Source organism: Pyxicephalus adspersus, chromosome 4, assembly GCF_032062135.1.
Source record: "Pyxicephalus adspersus chromosome 4, UCB_Pads_2.0, whole genome shotgun sequence".
Classification (NCBI taxonomy): domain Eukaryota; kingdom Metazoa; phylum Chordata; class Amphibia; order Anura; family Pyxicephalidae; genus Pyxicephalus; species Pyxicephalus adspersus.
In genome coordinates this window covers 140,485,789-140,498,873 of record NC_092861.1, presented here as the reverse complement: position 1 = coordinate 140,498,873, position 13,085 = coordinate 140,485,789, and the positions used below count along the sequence as shown (strand labels likewise).

The 13,085-nt window shown below is 39.5% G+C and overlaps 1 protein-coding gene across 2 annotated transcripts in view; it reads left to right on the top strand.

Annotated features, from left to right (window-relative positions):
- TRERF1 (transcriptional regulating factor 1) overlaps nt 1-13,085 on the top strand; it is a 60,443-nt gene that overhangs the window by 37,758 nt on the left and 9,600 nt on the right. The window contains exons 5-11 of one of the 2 annotated variants that reach the window (XM_072409801.1): nt 1,524-1,641; nt 4,220-4,444; nt 5,393-5,759; nt 7,251-7,317; nt 8,379-8,518; nt 10,298-10,401; nt 11,470-11,545. In XM_072409801.1, coding sequence (XP_072265902.1) covers nt 1,524-1,641; nt 4,220-4,444; nt 5,393-5,759; nt 7,251-7,317; nt 8,379-8,518; nt 10,298-10,401; nt 11,470-11,545 — 1,097 coding nt within the window. The remainder of the gene's footprint in view (nt 1-1,523; nt 1,642-4,219; nt 4,445-5,392; nt 5,760-7,250; nt 7,318-8,378; nt 8,519-10,297; nt 10,402-11,469; nt 11,546-13,085) is intronic. The other variant, XM_072409802.1, reaches the window with a different exon arrangement.

The following is a 13,085-nucleotide window of genomic DNA, read 5'->3' as shown; positions in this document are numbered from 1 at the left end:
GAACAAATCATTGTAACAAGTTTATAAATTCATGTTAGAACACATTATCAGGGCAGAACAAACATTATCTAAACACTTTATTTACTTTTGTGGACAATGACACAACTTGACATATTACAGTGTTATAGTTGGTACAAATATGAAGAATACAACATTTCCAGGTCAGATTCTTCTGCTCCGGTCTGCCTTCTGATGCTCCTTCACCGACTATTGTGTCACGTATTATTGACAGCACAGAGTAGTGAGAATTGCTTCCAAACATAGTCGTAGCATACAGAACACTGAGACTGTGTGTAGAACTGCTCCCAAATTTAGCCCCAGAATATAGAAGGGCACAGAGGATAAATGCAGGAGAATTTTTACCCAACATAGCCACAGCAGATAGAGCATTGAGGCTGTTTGTAGAACTCCTCCCAAACATAGTCCTAGAATACAGATGGGATCAGAGGCTAAGCGCAGGAGTACTTCTTCCCAATGTAGCCCCAGCACTGAAGCTTTGCATAAGAGAACTGCTCCAAAACATATCCACAGCATATAGAGCATTGAGGCTGTTTGTAGAAGAACTGCTCCCAAACAAAGCCCCAGAATACAGACGAGATCAGAGGCTAAGCGCAGGAGTACTTCTTCCCATTGTAGCCCCAGCACTGAGGCTGTGCAAAAGAAAACTGCTCCAAAACATAGCCCCAGCATATAGAGCATTGGGGCTGTTTGTAGAAGAACTGCTCCCAAAGCCCCACAATACAGAAGAGTTCAGATGCTAAGCGCAGGAGTACTTCTTCCCAACGTAGCCCCAGCACTGAGGCTGTGCAAAAGAAAACTGCTCCAAAACATGGCCCCAGCACATAGAGCATTGGGGCTGTTTGTAGAAGAACTGATCCCAAACAAAGCCCCACAATACAGAAGAGATCAGATGCTAAGCGCAGGAGTACTTCTTCCCAACGTAGCCCCAGCACTGAGGCTGTGCAAAAAAAAAAAACTGCACCAAAACATGGCCCCAGCATATAGAGCATTGAAGCTGTGTACAGGAATACTACTTTTGAAAATATCCACTATATGGAGCACTGTGTGCAGGAGAACTGCTCTTTGATATAGCCCAACAATAGAGAGCAATGAGGAGTTGTACAAGAGAGCTGCTCCTGGACATAGACCCAGCTATGAATCCATTTTCGGGAACAGATCTCCTGCACACAGGCTCAGTGCTCTGCATGCTGGGCCTAATGAAGATCCGGCATATCATTTACATGGTAGGACCAGCGCTGGGGATACAGCAGATTGTAGCAAGTTTATCTACCTAGTCTATTCCATTGTTTCTACAAGTTTTGGACAGGGTCTCTTTAAGTTAGACCATCCTTAAAAAAACGTACACTATATTTCATTGGATATAAATCATCAATTACATGTGTGACTTGTAGTTATAGTCATTGTTTATTTGGTAAAGGCCAAATTCTAATCCCTTGGTATGATAATCCGAATGTGGTGTTTGACATGTTTGTTATTTTTATTTTTTGGAATGGATGGAAAAGGATGTCTAAAGCCCGGCTAACGTGCTCCGTGTGTTTCAAGGAATTTAGAAGTCTACCAGCTCTGAACGGCCATTTGAGGTCACATGGTGGGGTTAGAACCAACACAGGCCTCAAACAGGTAACGGTGTGCCCTGGTCTTCTTTTGTTGGCTTACTCTGTTTATCCTCTTTAAAGCAATCGGTTTGAAGAAAACCTCAAAGGGAATCTGTGTGAAAAAGAAAAATCTTTGGTTGTGCACCAGAACTTCATATAAACGAAGGTGTTAGACAGAATACATTATATTCAGTCCAATATTCTTTCTTGGATAACTTTGGGACTGCTTAGGATATAGGTCAGTGTTACTTGACCTTTTTAACATGGAGGAACCCTTAAAATAACTTTCAAGGAACCTCTTCTATAATTACTATATCCAAAGCTCCTAGTATATTTGCTTGGTGGTTGGTGGAAAGAATGCCTCCTATTTTGCTGGTTAGTAAGAAGATTGTCACCTTTACAGATAGCCAAAAAAATTATTGATGTTAGTTCAACTGACCTGAAAGTTACAGATTGTTAATTGCTCAAGTAACCCCTATTAACCTATTGGAATGGATATATTTTCATCAGTGAAGCTGGGTGATCCAGCAAACCTGAAATGGATTTTTTCAAAGTCATTTTCTCTTTGCTAGCAAATGTTTTGAATTCAGATAATTTCAGGTTTGCTGGATCACCCAGCTTTACTGATGAAAGTGTATCCTCTCCAGCCTTTGGGGATCTTAAATAATTCAAGCCCTTAGAATGCAACTGTTAGTTACTCGTACATATTAGTATAACTCCATCTTTGGGGCTCTGGGGTCAAATGTCAACAATGTCTAGGCGTTCCATATGTTGGGTATAACATATATGAAGAACTGACATGTACACTAACATGAGTCCAAAACCACTTTTGTAATAAATTATACAGCAATGGCTGTGTGAACTTCATTAGTAAAGGTGATCCCCCTGAATGCCTCAGTCTGCCTATCATAACCATGATCTTGCTGACAGATTCACTTTGATAAGCTACTTTGAAGGTTTTCTCAAAACAGAGCAGAAGGAATGCTTGCTTGCTGTTTGCTTGCTTTGTGCTATGCCATTATGAATTATGTGTATTTGTAGACATCACTGTTATATAAAACTCTTGTTGGTGTCTTGTTGAGCTTGCATGTCCAGTTGTCATTACTGTGTGGAAAATATGCATTTTACGTACTTGGGAAATTTCTACATTCTGTAATTTATATGAAGAATGTGGGGCATTTGTACATTTTTTTCTTGGTCTTGCATAGTGACATGACTTCAAGTATATTGCTAGTACACAGTTAGCGTGCTTTTTCAGATGAGTTTAGTGTTTTACAGTTAAGAGTAGTATGAAGTCTGCAATTTTTACACAATTTTGCACCACCTACTCCGTCACAACAGGTTGCCAATTTTCTGTTCCAACAAGAACATGATTGTGCAAAAAACCACCATGAAAAGGACTTATTGAGTGTAGTGTGGAGGAACTTTAATGTCCTATAGTGGCGGTCAGCAAACGATGGTAGTCCGCTAGAAAATGTTAGGGGTCCGCTTCTCTGGCCGGTTCGTCCCCCAGTGGGGTCCTTCTGGGGGGGTGCACCGGCCAGAGCTGCAGACCATGTCTCCCGTACAGATTGTAGGCTCAGGGCAGTGGGCGGGTTGTGTCTCTGGACGGACCTGCGATGGGAGAGTGGGTGGGATCTGGCATCATGCAGTCACTCTGGGGGAAGTTTCTTCCCCTTTGAGTGTCACACGGCTCCCCGTGCATGGACGGTTCAGAGTCCGTGCATTTAGTGGTCTGTGGGTCTGAAAAGGTTGGCGACCACTGGCCTTTACAGAGGCCTGACATCAACCCTTCTGATCACCTTTGGTATGAAATGGAACACCAATTTAAGTCAGGTCCAAAATCAGTAACGGACCTTACAAATGCTACAAATAAGAACAAATTCACTCAAACACACTCTGAAATGTCCTTGCAAGCCCTTCCAGGACAGTAACAACTATCAGCCAGAGTGAGGACAACTCTATATTTACTTCCATAGTAATAGAACTGGAACATCTACAAGGCTTTTGTAGGATGATTAGGTGTTCACAAACATTTTGAAATATACTTTAAAGTAGTAGAATGAATAAAAGCATGCACTTCTATGTTTGCAAGATGCATGCAATTACTGCATGGTACAGAATCTGCTGAGGTTTGGACCTGAATTTTCATGAATCAAGAATTACAGGGGGAAATATTGGATAAAAAGACTGAAGTGGGAATGTACGTTGGAGGAGTGACCATGGCAAGGTCTTTCCAGCTTACCAGAAAACATTTCTTGGCTAGTTGAATGTTGGCTGGGTTCCAAATGAAATACTTGGTAGCGTATACGTTTCTGTATCATGAAATGCTCCAATAGTTTTGACCTCATGACCTGATTTGTCTGGAAAAATAGTGTTAATATCCACAGCAACCATTCATATTTTTTATTTTATTCTTTTACACTGCAACAGAATTTCTTTGCTGTTGATGTCAGGTTTCTGTTCCTTATTCAGACATGTTTTGTCATGAGGTCCAATGATACTAATGCGATCCTTGCATGAAGGTTTTGCTCTCAGGGTTCCAGTTGGTGTGTTGGGGGGATTAGATATTTGAGGTTGAACGTTTGTAATTATCTATACAGGAGGAAGGCGAGAAGTCACAGTCTAGCGAGGCGGAGAACCTCACCCCCATCATTATGCCTGTCTCTGTGCCTGTAAAGCTTGCACCTCCAGAACCTAATGCACAGCCCAGCAGCAGAGCGGAGCAGCTTGAGGGCTGTGCATCTGATGACGAAATGCCTGTCCTAACGAGGATGACTTTTACCCCGCCGTCCTCTCCAAAAGTGGTCAGCTCATGTGCCTCTTCTGTGAGTGCTTTCATCTGCCTGCTTCTTTGTGTTTTGTGTTATTTGTGTGACAATTAGACTTTTTAAGAAGTTTTTATTTAAATCATGCCTTAAAGATATTACTATAGTCTTATTATATTGCACTGTAAGAAATAAAAATGGAACTATGGATAAGTACCGGTAAGTATATTCTGCAGTTTGTCAATAGAACTAACTTGATTTTTGTTTTCCCCATTGTTTCCCCCATGAGTCCCCTTTTAATACCAATTTTTTTGCAATTCTTTTAACAGGATGACAACACTGTTTGTTCTTTTTGGCAAAGACTTTGTTTTTTGGAGGTTCAGGAACCTGTATTCATTGAGTCCTATGAAGGTGCCAACTCCATGGTGGACTTCATAATCCACTGCCATTGCACGGCCATCTTTTATGTAACTCCTGTGCATGTGCAGGAGTTGCATTGTCCCCAGCAGCTGGCTGTAAGTGGCAGTGTGGTGTATACAGTTAAGCTTTACATTGCATGCACTATGCAGTGTAGGTATAAATTAAAAGTCACCAGGCACCAGGGCTTTTTTGTGGCAAAAGTGACTTTGCCAAATACCTCTAGCTTCTGTTTTTTTTAGTTTGGGTCTTTTTATGTTAGCTTCTTTATTAGCTCTAACTTAGAATCTCTAACAGCTCTAACCTCCCTTAATGCTAAATAAAATAATTAAACTAAAACAAACAAGAGTTTCATGTTGAAAAATAAGGACCAGCAACCAAATTTTTTCTTTTTATCTGCAAAAATGTGTTCAAAAAAACTTTTAGAATGCGGTTGCTGTGTTCATTTTAAATAGTTTTTCAATGAGACCTACAATTTTCCAGAAGTTAATAAATACAAAATCATGCACTATACACTAATGGAAATTTATAACGAAAATGACAAAAAGGAAAATCAAGTCTCATCTTGAAAATGTTGTAACTTACATTCAGGAAACAATCAGAACACATCACCAGTCTGGTACGAAACTGGGTAAATCAGAAGATCCCACCAAACCTCCCCAGGAAAGAAGGAAGTATCGCCATAGGCCTGAGCCTCTCTTCATACCACCTCCTTCCTTTAATATGAATACGTCTCACTCAGGAGCAACTTTGTACCAAAGCCAGCTCCGCTCTCCTCGCATCATTGCAGAGACACTGCTGGGAACCCAGGAGCTGCCCACCTACACGCCGCCTCCTATGCTCAGCCCAGTGCGCCAGGGGTCAGGACTTTTCAGTAGTGTTATCACAGCCGCACATAATGCTCACCTTCCTCTCACACCTCTGACACCCACTCCAAGAGTGCTGCTTTGTCGCTCCAGTAAGTATCTTGTTTCTAAATAAGTTTCACTCAAGTGGTTTTTCATCTGAATCTATAGGAGGATCAGTAATTCAGACCCATCTTGGTAGCAAAAACATGGACAAGTAAGAGCAAGTAACACCACTTTAGCCAAATATATTCCAGGTACAGGCAAAGGGTTGCAAAGTCTTACAATACATGTTCTTTAGAAATCAACCACATACTGAGCAGAAAGGCCTATCTGCTGCTAATATTCTGCAAAAAATGACCCTTGCTGTCTTTTTGGAAGCAGGGAATCCTTTACTTGGCCTGACACACCTCCTGCCGAACCTTAGCTAGAGCAATCCATTTTACAGCTATTGGTTTGATTAACCTTGAGGTATATTGGACCTCTGCACAGAGACAGCTGCTTCCACACAAAGACCAAGAGCCCTTTTCCAGCAAAATTTTGATTTTTGATTTATTCCTTGATTTAATCTGAACATTCATTTGGAATTTTAAAAAAAAACAAAACAAAAGGAACAAGAATACACAAAGCTGCTATAGGTGCATTTGATACAATATATGGGATCAATCAAGAGTTAGTTAGTGTACATAGGGTTAGCTGTAGTCATTTTATTACATTATATAACATTTTGATATTTTCATAGTAAACAGCAGTTTAGAGATATGTGTTCACCTATCAGATCTCATGGTAACTGACTATCTCCCAATGACGATGACGACAACCCAGTTGGGTCTTTTTTTTACCTAATTTGTTGATTTTAATATATATATATATATATATATATATATATATATATATATATATTCATTTATTTATTTAAAAACCAAGCCTACTTCAAGATTTTCACTATTAAGTTCCACTTATTTTCTAGACTAGTTTTTGGGCACAGGATGCCTTTTGGTAGGAAGAATTTGGTACTCAACAAAAGCTATGGTATGTAGAAATAACTGTTTTGTGCAGGATTGGATATATCTAACAGGTCTCCCAATAGAGGAACATAGAAGGGGACACAGTGGTCATGTTAGGTTGTTGGAGAAGACATGGATGTGGTCAGATATGGTGAATTCTGGAAGGTGTCATGTAGACATTGTAATGCTAATTTCATGTAGGTGACTCAGAATGTATGGAGATTGGAGATAGCTTTTTCAGCATTGAAGGTCAGCATTGACATCCCTACTTTACCCTCCCAACAGATTTGCTTTAATGTTTTAGGAGCAAGCTGTAAATACTATGCGGCAAGCCAAATGAATCACTCATAAGACCCATGGAGTACTGGATCATTACCAGTCATCCATCTGGCCTAGTGATATTGGCTTGGATGTTGGTCCTGGCAGATAGTGGTTACAGGGTGGTGACTCCCACTGTTTATAGGTAGCCCAGTTCTCCTACAACCTCACCCCAATTACATGGATAGCTTGAAGGTTCTAGTTGATATTTGAATGTGTTGACAATGTAGGCATTCATTGATGTCATCATCTGTCTATAATGATATGTTTATTTATCAGATAGCATTGATGGAACTGGTGCAACTGTAACACCTGGGCCTGGAGAATACACTGTTGATGTGGAACCGTAAGAAATACTTTTTTTATTCGTTTTGTATTTTTCCTATTAAAGTAATGTTCATTATACTAATATTGTTTCAGTAATTTAAATTTCCTATATATTAATATTATCTAATTATAAAACCTGGAGTTTGTTTCAAGTATGCTTTGTAAGTAGATGCACGTGAGTTGTAAAATAATTACAAGCGATTCGGATTTGCATACTTCTGTATGAGCATAAGTAAAAACCAATACTACATAATACTAATAGTAAATTATTATTTCACTGCTCTGCATTACAGAATTATATATGCCAGAAAAATTATGTAAAGATGAGTTTATTGAGATTAAAAATCCTGACCCCACTTACCTCTCTAGCTGCAAGTATTGTGTAGTAGTTCATTTACAGAAAAAAAAATTAGCTTTTTTTTACTCCCTCCCAACAGTTATTGTCCAATCTGCCACCTCTATAATCAAAACACAAAACAATTAAACAGTAAAAGACCGAACTTTCAAGCAGAACCTCAGTCTAATAGTGTCTGGTTCTCTTTATGTATGTAGTTCATTTTTCCAGTACACTTGCATACAATTTAAAATTGCATACAGGAAAATACAAAGAAATTCCCATTATCCCTTAGTTGCCTAGCCTTTAACCTGGCATAAAACATATAAATATATAATATTAGGAAATCACTATAATGGTCCAGCCAGTCATGCCACTGCTTTTCATGAAAACAAAATTATTCTGGCATATATTTACAGCCATTTTGCCAGTAGGAGTTGTACTTCGGGACTCAGGGCTGCTCACATGATTTAAAATGTCATATGACTTGTATGCCCTCCTATCTGGGAATGCAGCCTTATGCAGAGAGCACATGGTCAGACATTGGAGTCTCCACACCACAAATATTATCAATAGAATATTTTGTCGCCAATAATTCTGCATACTGAAAACGCAGGCACAGTGCAGAGAATTTAGAATGTTATGGAGCATAAATATTGCTCTTCATTCTGAGAAGGCTAAACAAAAGTGAGTCATTCAGTCATTTAACAGCGGCTTCTAATGTCTTGCATCTGTTGTATTTTTAGGAGGATCAATATTGGAACGAGATTCCAGGCAGAGATCCCAGATCTCCAGTGCCAGTCTTCACTGGAGAAGGAGAGGCACAAAGCCACTCTGGTGTGGAAGCCATGGCCAGATCTAGAGAAGGAAGAATCACAGCAAAGAGGTTAGAGCAAAAACAAATAAGAAATGTTCCTGAAGGAAACGTGCTCTGGCAACTTGTTTTGATGTATAACAATTTCAGAACATTATGCAATGTTATTTACCTGGTACAGTAACAAAAGTGACCGAATTCGGCCAGATATCGTAACCTTTACTGCCAACATTGATATGTGGTCCACCATTGTTTTGTTAAAGCTTCCAGTGATCTTTGTAATGATCAGAGATAACTAAAGACCTCTCTATTGTCAGGACTTGTCTATCACTCTGAACAGCTTCTATACTATATTGATGCCACTGTGAATTTTGATGAATTTCTAATATTCATAGAAATAGGAGAGATGGTCATTTTCTATTTATGACCTCAATTTTCAGGTTGTGTTTTGTTAAGCACTTTATTTCATTACATCAAATTTAGGGAGTCTACTAGAATGATAATTCACCTTTTAGTTACATAATATTACCCAGCACACAATCTGTATACCTGAATAAATCATAGTTTTGTATGAGATTTAGTGTAAATTGGACCCATTGAACAGTATTGAGAAACTGGTCCTGATGGGTCAGGAAACTTGTGTGCAGGGTTGTGCCAATAATGTGATAAGCATTTCTAGTTATGTACTAATATGTATTAAATTAGGACTTGCATTGGTCTTCCATGTAGTAATGTATGTATATGAGGCGGCTTTATTTATGATTTTGTGTGACTTGGGCCAAAAAAGTCACACATTCTAAAGTTTTATTAGACTTCTTTTAGCTTTGAGTAAAACATGTATTTGCTGCTGTATTGTTTCAATAACTTTTTGCAACATCACATTTAAGTTCCAATAATTTTTCACCAAGATCTTGTATTGATGATGGGAAAGTAGTTGTGTAAAGTCTCCAGCACATTCCAAAATTTCTCAATGGGGTTAAATGATGTCTCATGCTTCCTAAACCTCTCCGAATTTGAGCACGGTGTATTCTGGCATTGTCATCTTGAAATATGTATTGTGCCATCAGCAAAACCTGGTTCAGTATATTCAGGCAGTCAGATGACCTCATTTTTGGGCACATAATGTTGTTGAACCTAGATGTGACTAGTTCAAGTGACCCCAGATCAAAATACTGCACCCACAGACCTAAGGACTTTTGCAAGACAAATTGTAATTACATTTGTGTATGAGTGAAACTCATACATCCGGACACTTATTGGTAGCGTTGTAGGACTATATATATATGTAAAAAATGTTATCATCAACATTCAGAGCCTGAAGCTTTTTAGCCCAGAGGAAACTCCCAAAATAACTTTCAGAACCTTTCATCAGGCATCAGAGGGAAACATGGCTTTTATATTGTGGGAATATGTTCTAGTTTACAATGGTGGTCAGACTCCCACCACCTACAGGTAAAAAGTCCATTAGTGTCATGTTGTTGGGTTCTTATCCAGCAACTATGCAAGCACCAGGTCAGTCATCTACAGTTCAAGGAACTCCTGAGAATCTTAAGAGAAACTCTGTGGTCCCACAGAACCCTGGATGATAACACATGTCTTCTTCATTACCCTGTTACTACTTTGTGCTTTAGGAAGCCCTCATGATTCTGCTCCATTGATAATGTTTACTTTCAAAGTTGGTCAGCTAAGTAAATGTATGCACTGTCTCTGAGATTGATGCTAAAAGGGGTGGACAGCCCATACCCCAGTAGTTCTTGTGTCAGGTAAATTTGAAGCATTGCTGCTGTATGTTTGTTGGCTGGAACTTTCCATTTGTGCACTATTCTGATTTCTGTGTTTCTTTTTGTACAGTGGAGGTGTTCCTGAGCATGTCCTGCTCTAGTGTACTTCCAGGAGGAGGAACCAATCTGGAGTATGCTTTGCATTCTCTTTTTGAAGCCAATGGTAACATCATGGTAAGAAATTGCTTTATGTTCCATTTTTTGTGGAGTTCAATTACAGTTAAACTATAATGTTATCCAGACCAGTGGTGGCCAACCTTTTCGGCTCGGCAGAGGACTAATTTTACCCGCTCCGGACAGCACATGCTGGGGGAGCTAGGTGTTACTGAAAGTGGAAGAAACTTTACCTAGAGTGAAGTCATGATGCTAGAACCAGCCCACTCTCCCATTGCAGGTCTGAGCCTGTTGATGGTGGGGTGGGTGGGTTGTGTACATAAACATAACCCGCCCACTTATTTTACCCTGCGTTCTGTACGGGAGACGTTGTCCGCGGGTCTGGCCAGTGCTTCCCCCCAGTGGCCCAGAGCCACGGACCACCAAAATTTTCTCACGGACCACTGGTTGGCTACTGCTGATCCAGACCTCTTCAGGCCCCCTGAAGGGCAGTTTAAGGACCCTTTTTAACTTGAAGTTGCAAACTGCAATGAAAGCCGTTCCCAGATGCAAAGCAAACTGCTGCTTTGTGCCCATAAGTGGCACTGCATGTTAATGTGTATCCCCTACATTGAGGGCTATGCCACTGCCCTTCATCTAATATTTTACATACAATAGATGCCCTTTTTGGCAAGTAGTAGTCTCATTGGCTTCCTAAGCAACATTTAGGCTGCCATTCCAATCATCTGAAAATGCTGGTTACCAGACAGCCTCTTATATGACCTTAGTACTCTTTATGCATTTGGCTAGAAACAACTAGATCAGAAGTTGTAACTTCATTTAGACTTTAATATGCTTGTTTTGGAGCAGTGAATTTAAACATTGAGTTATCTGCAAGACAATGTTTATATAAAAGTTATAGAGGGATAGCAACAATGACAGTCCCTTACTTTTGTTTATCTTAGGATTCCTTTAAGAATAGAAACTGAATTCCCAATTTGTAAAAATAATCATGAGTAGATGTCTGTATTCTTGCAGTAGAAAGATATACATTGTTCATTTAATTTAATTAATTTATTATAACTGTCAGAAAAAAAGTGACAATCAAAGTCTGTTTGTTATGTGATGTTTGGATTTTTCTTATTGCAGAGCGCTCTGGGGATACTGCTATTGAAAGATATGCCAAGAGAGAAAAGCCACCCACTAGCAGACTACCACTATGCAGGTAAGTCATAATGGGAAAGTGTTTATATGTACTTCAGAATGACAAGTAATGTACTGGTTGCAGAAACTCATAGTAACTATTGAACAGCTATTGTTCATTGTTTGTCAGCTCTCTACAGCGATGAAAGCTGAGCCATGAAGATTAAAGTGTAGTCCAGTGGTGGATAATGTCTTCTGACAACGCAGGGTCTGCAAAAGGTGGACAGAAATCCATCCTATTACTTTCTGAGCAGACCTGTTGTATCTATCACTGTTCAGTGTATATTCAACATCTTGGCCTACAATATAATTTCTATGCCGACTGTAATGTATCTCTTTTGGATCATGATCTCACTTCCCTTCTGTCTTGTTTTTCTAAATGTCTATTCGTTCTTTCTGCTTTTATATCCTTTCACTTCCTTAAAACTAAGCTGAATAAAGTAGAACTTTTACTTACTTCACTCTCTTTTCTGAAATCCCGGTACAGACATCAAATATTTGTCATTGAAAAAACTGTTTTGTGATCGCTTTCAGTGACCTATCAATGAATGAGCGCTGTACACACAACACCATTCTGTTTCATAGAGAGGATAAAGGAGAATAAGTGAGCGCCCCCCCAAAGTACAGCAATCATTCATGATTGGTTGTTTACAACTTCTTGTCTCGGGTAACAAGCATCTGACGTATTTTACTGTTGAAACAGCCCTTCGCGTGCCAAACGTGTTGTGCAGGGTTCATACTGTTTTAATGCTCACTCATTTAAAGCCCAATGCTTACATCCTATTTTCTTGTCCTGTAGGTTATTATATTTTTTATTGCCTAAATGTGCTTTAAAATACAATTTTTTTTTGGTGAAATGGCTGTTCTCATGCTGAACTCTTATTGAAGAAGGTGTTCGGCTTCTTCATGTCACCCCCTTGTGACATTTCAATCAAAGACTCGTGGGGTATGCTAACAATAATGGCCTGGATAAGTAACTGCAACAACACTTACCCAAAGCATTTACATGCAGGCTTGCAATGTAGAGGAAGACGGGGGCCTGTAGGACTTGGCCTCTTAGATTGCAAAATGAAATAAGTAGCATAGTCAACTCTGGTTGCACTACTGACTATTGCACTGTGCGGGTAGTGGAGAGAAGGGAAACCAAAAGGGGGATCAGGATAGGAGGAGAACAAAAGACGTCTTTTTTGGCAATGACATAGCTAAAAAAACATTTAGAATTTTAATTCAAATAGATTAAACGCATACGGTTAGGTACAAAACATACAATGAAGTTTTATGATCTCATTAACATATCAAGAGACCACTATTCAGCATAGTGTCAGTTTCAGAGTCATGGGAGTTTGTCTCATTTTCCGACGCGTTTCGCACATTGGCTTCTTCAGGGGATACAGACACTCAAAGTTCATGGTATTAGTTGATCAAGGAGTGACGTAAAAGATAGGGGGATTAGAGCCCCTGGTGTCTTAGTATGAGATTGAGGAATGGCTGAGTGTCATCCGTAGTGTGTTAAGCTGCGTACACACTTCCAATTTTTATCGTTGGAAATGAACGACGAACGA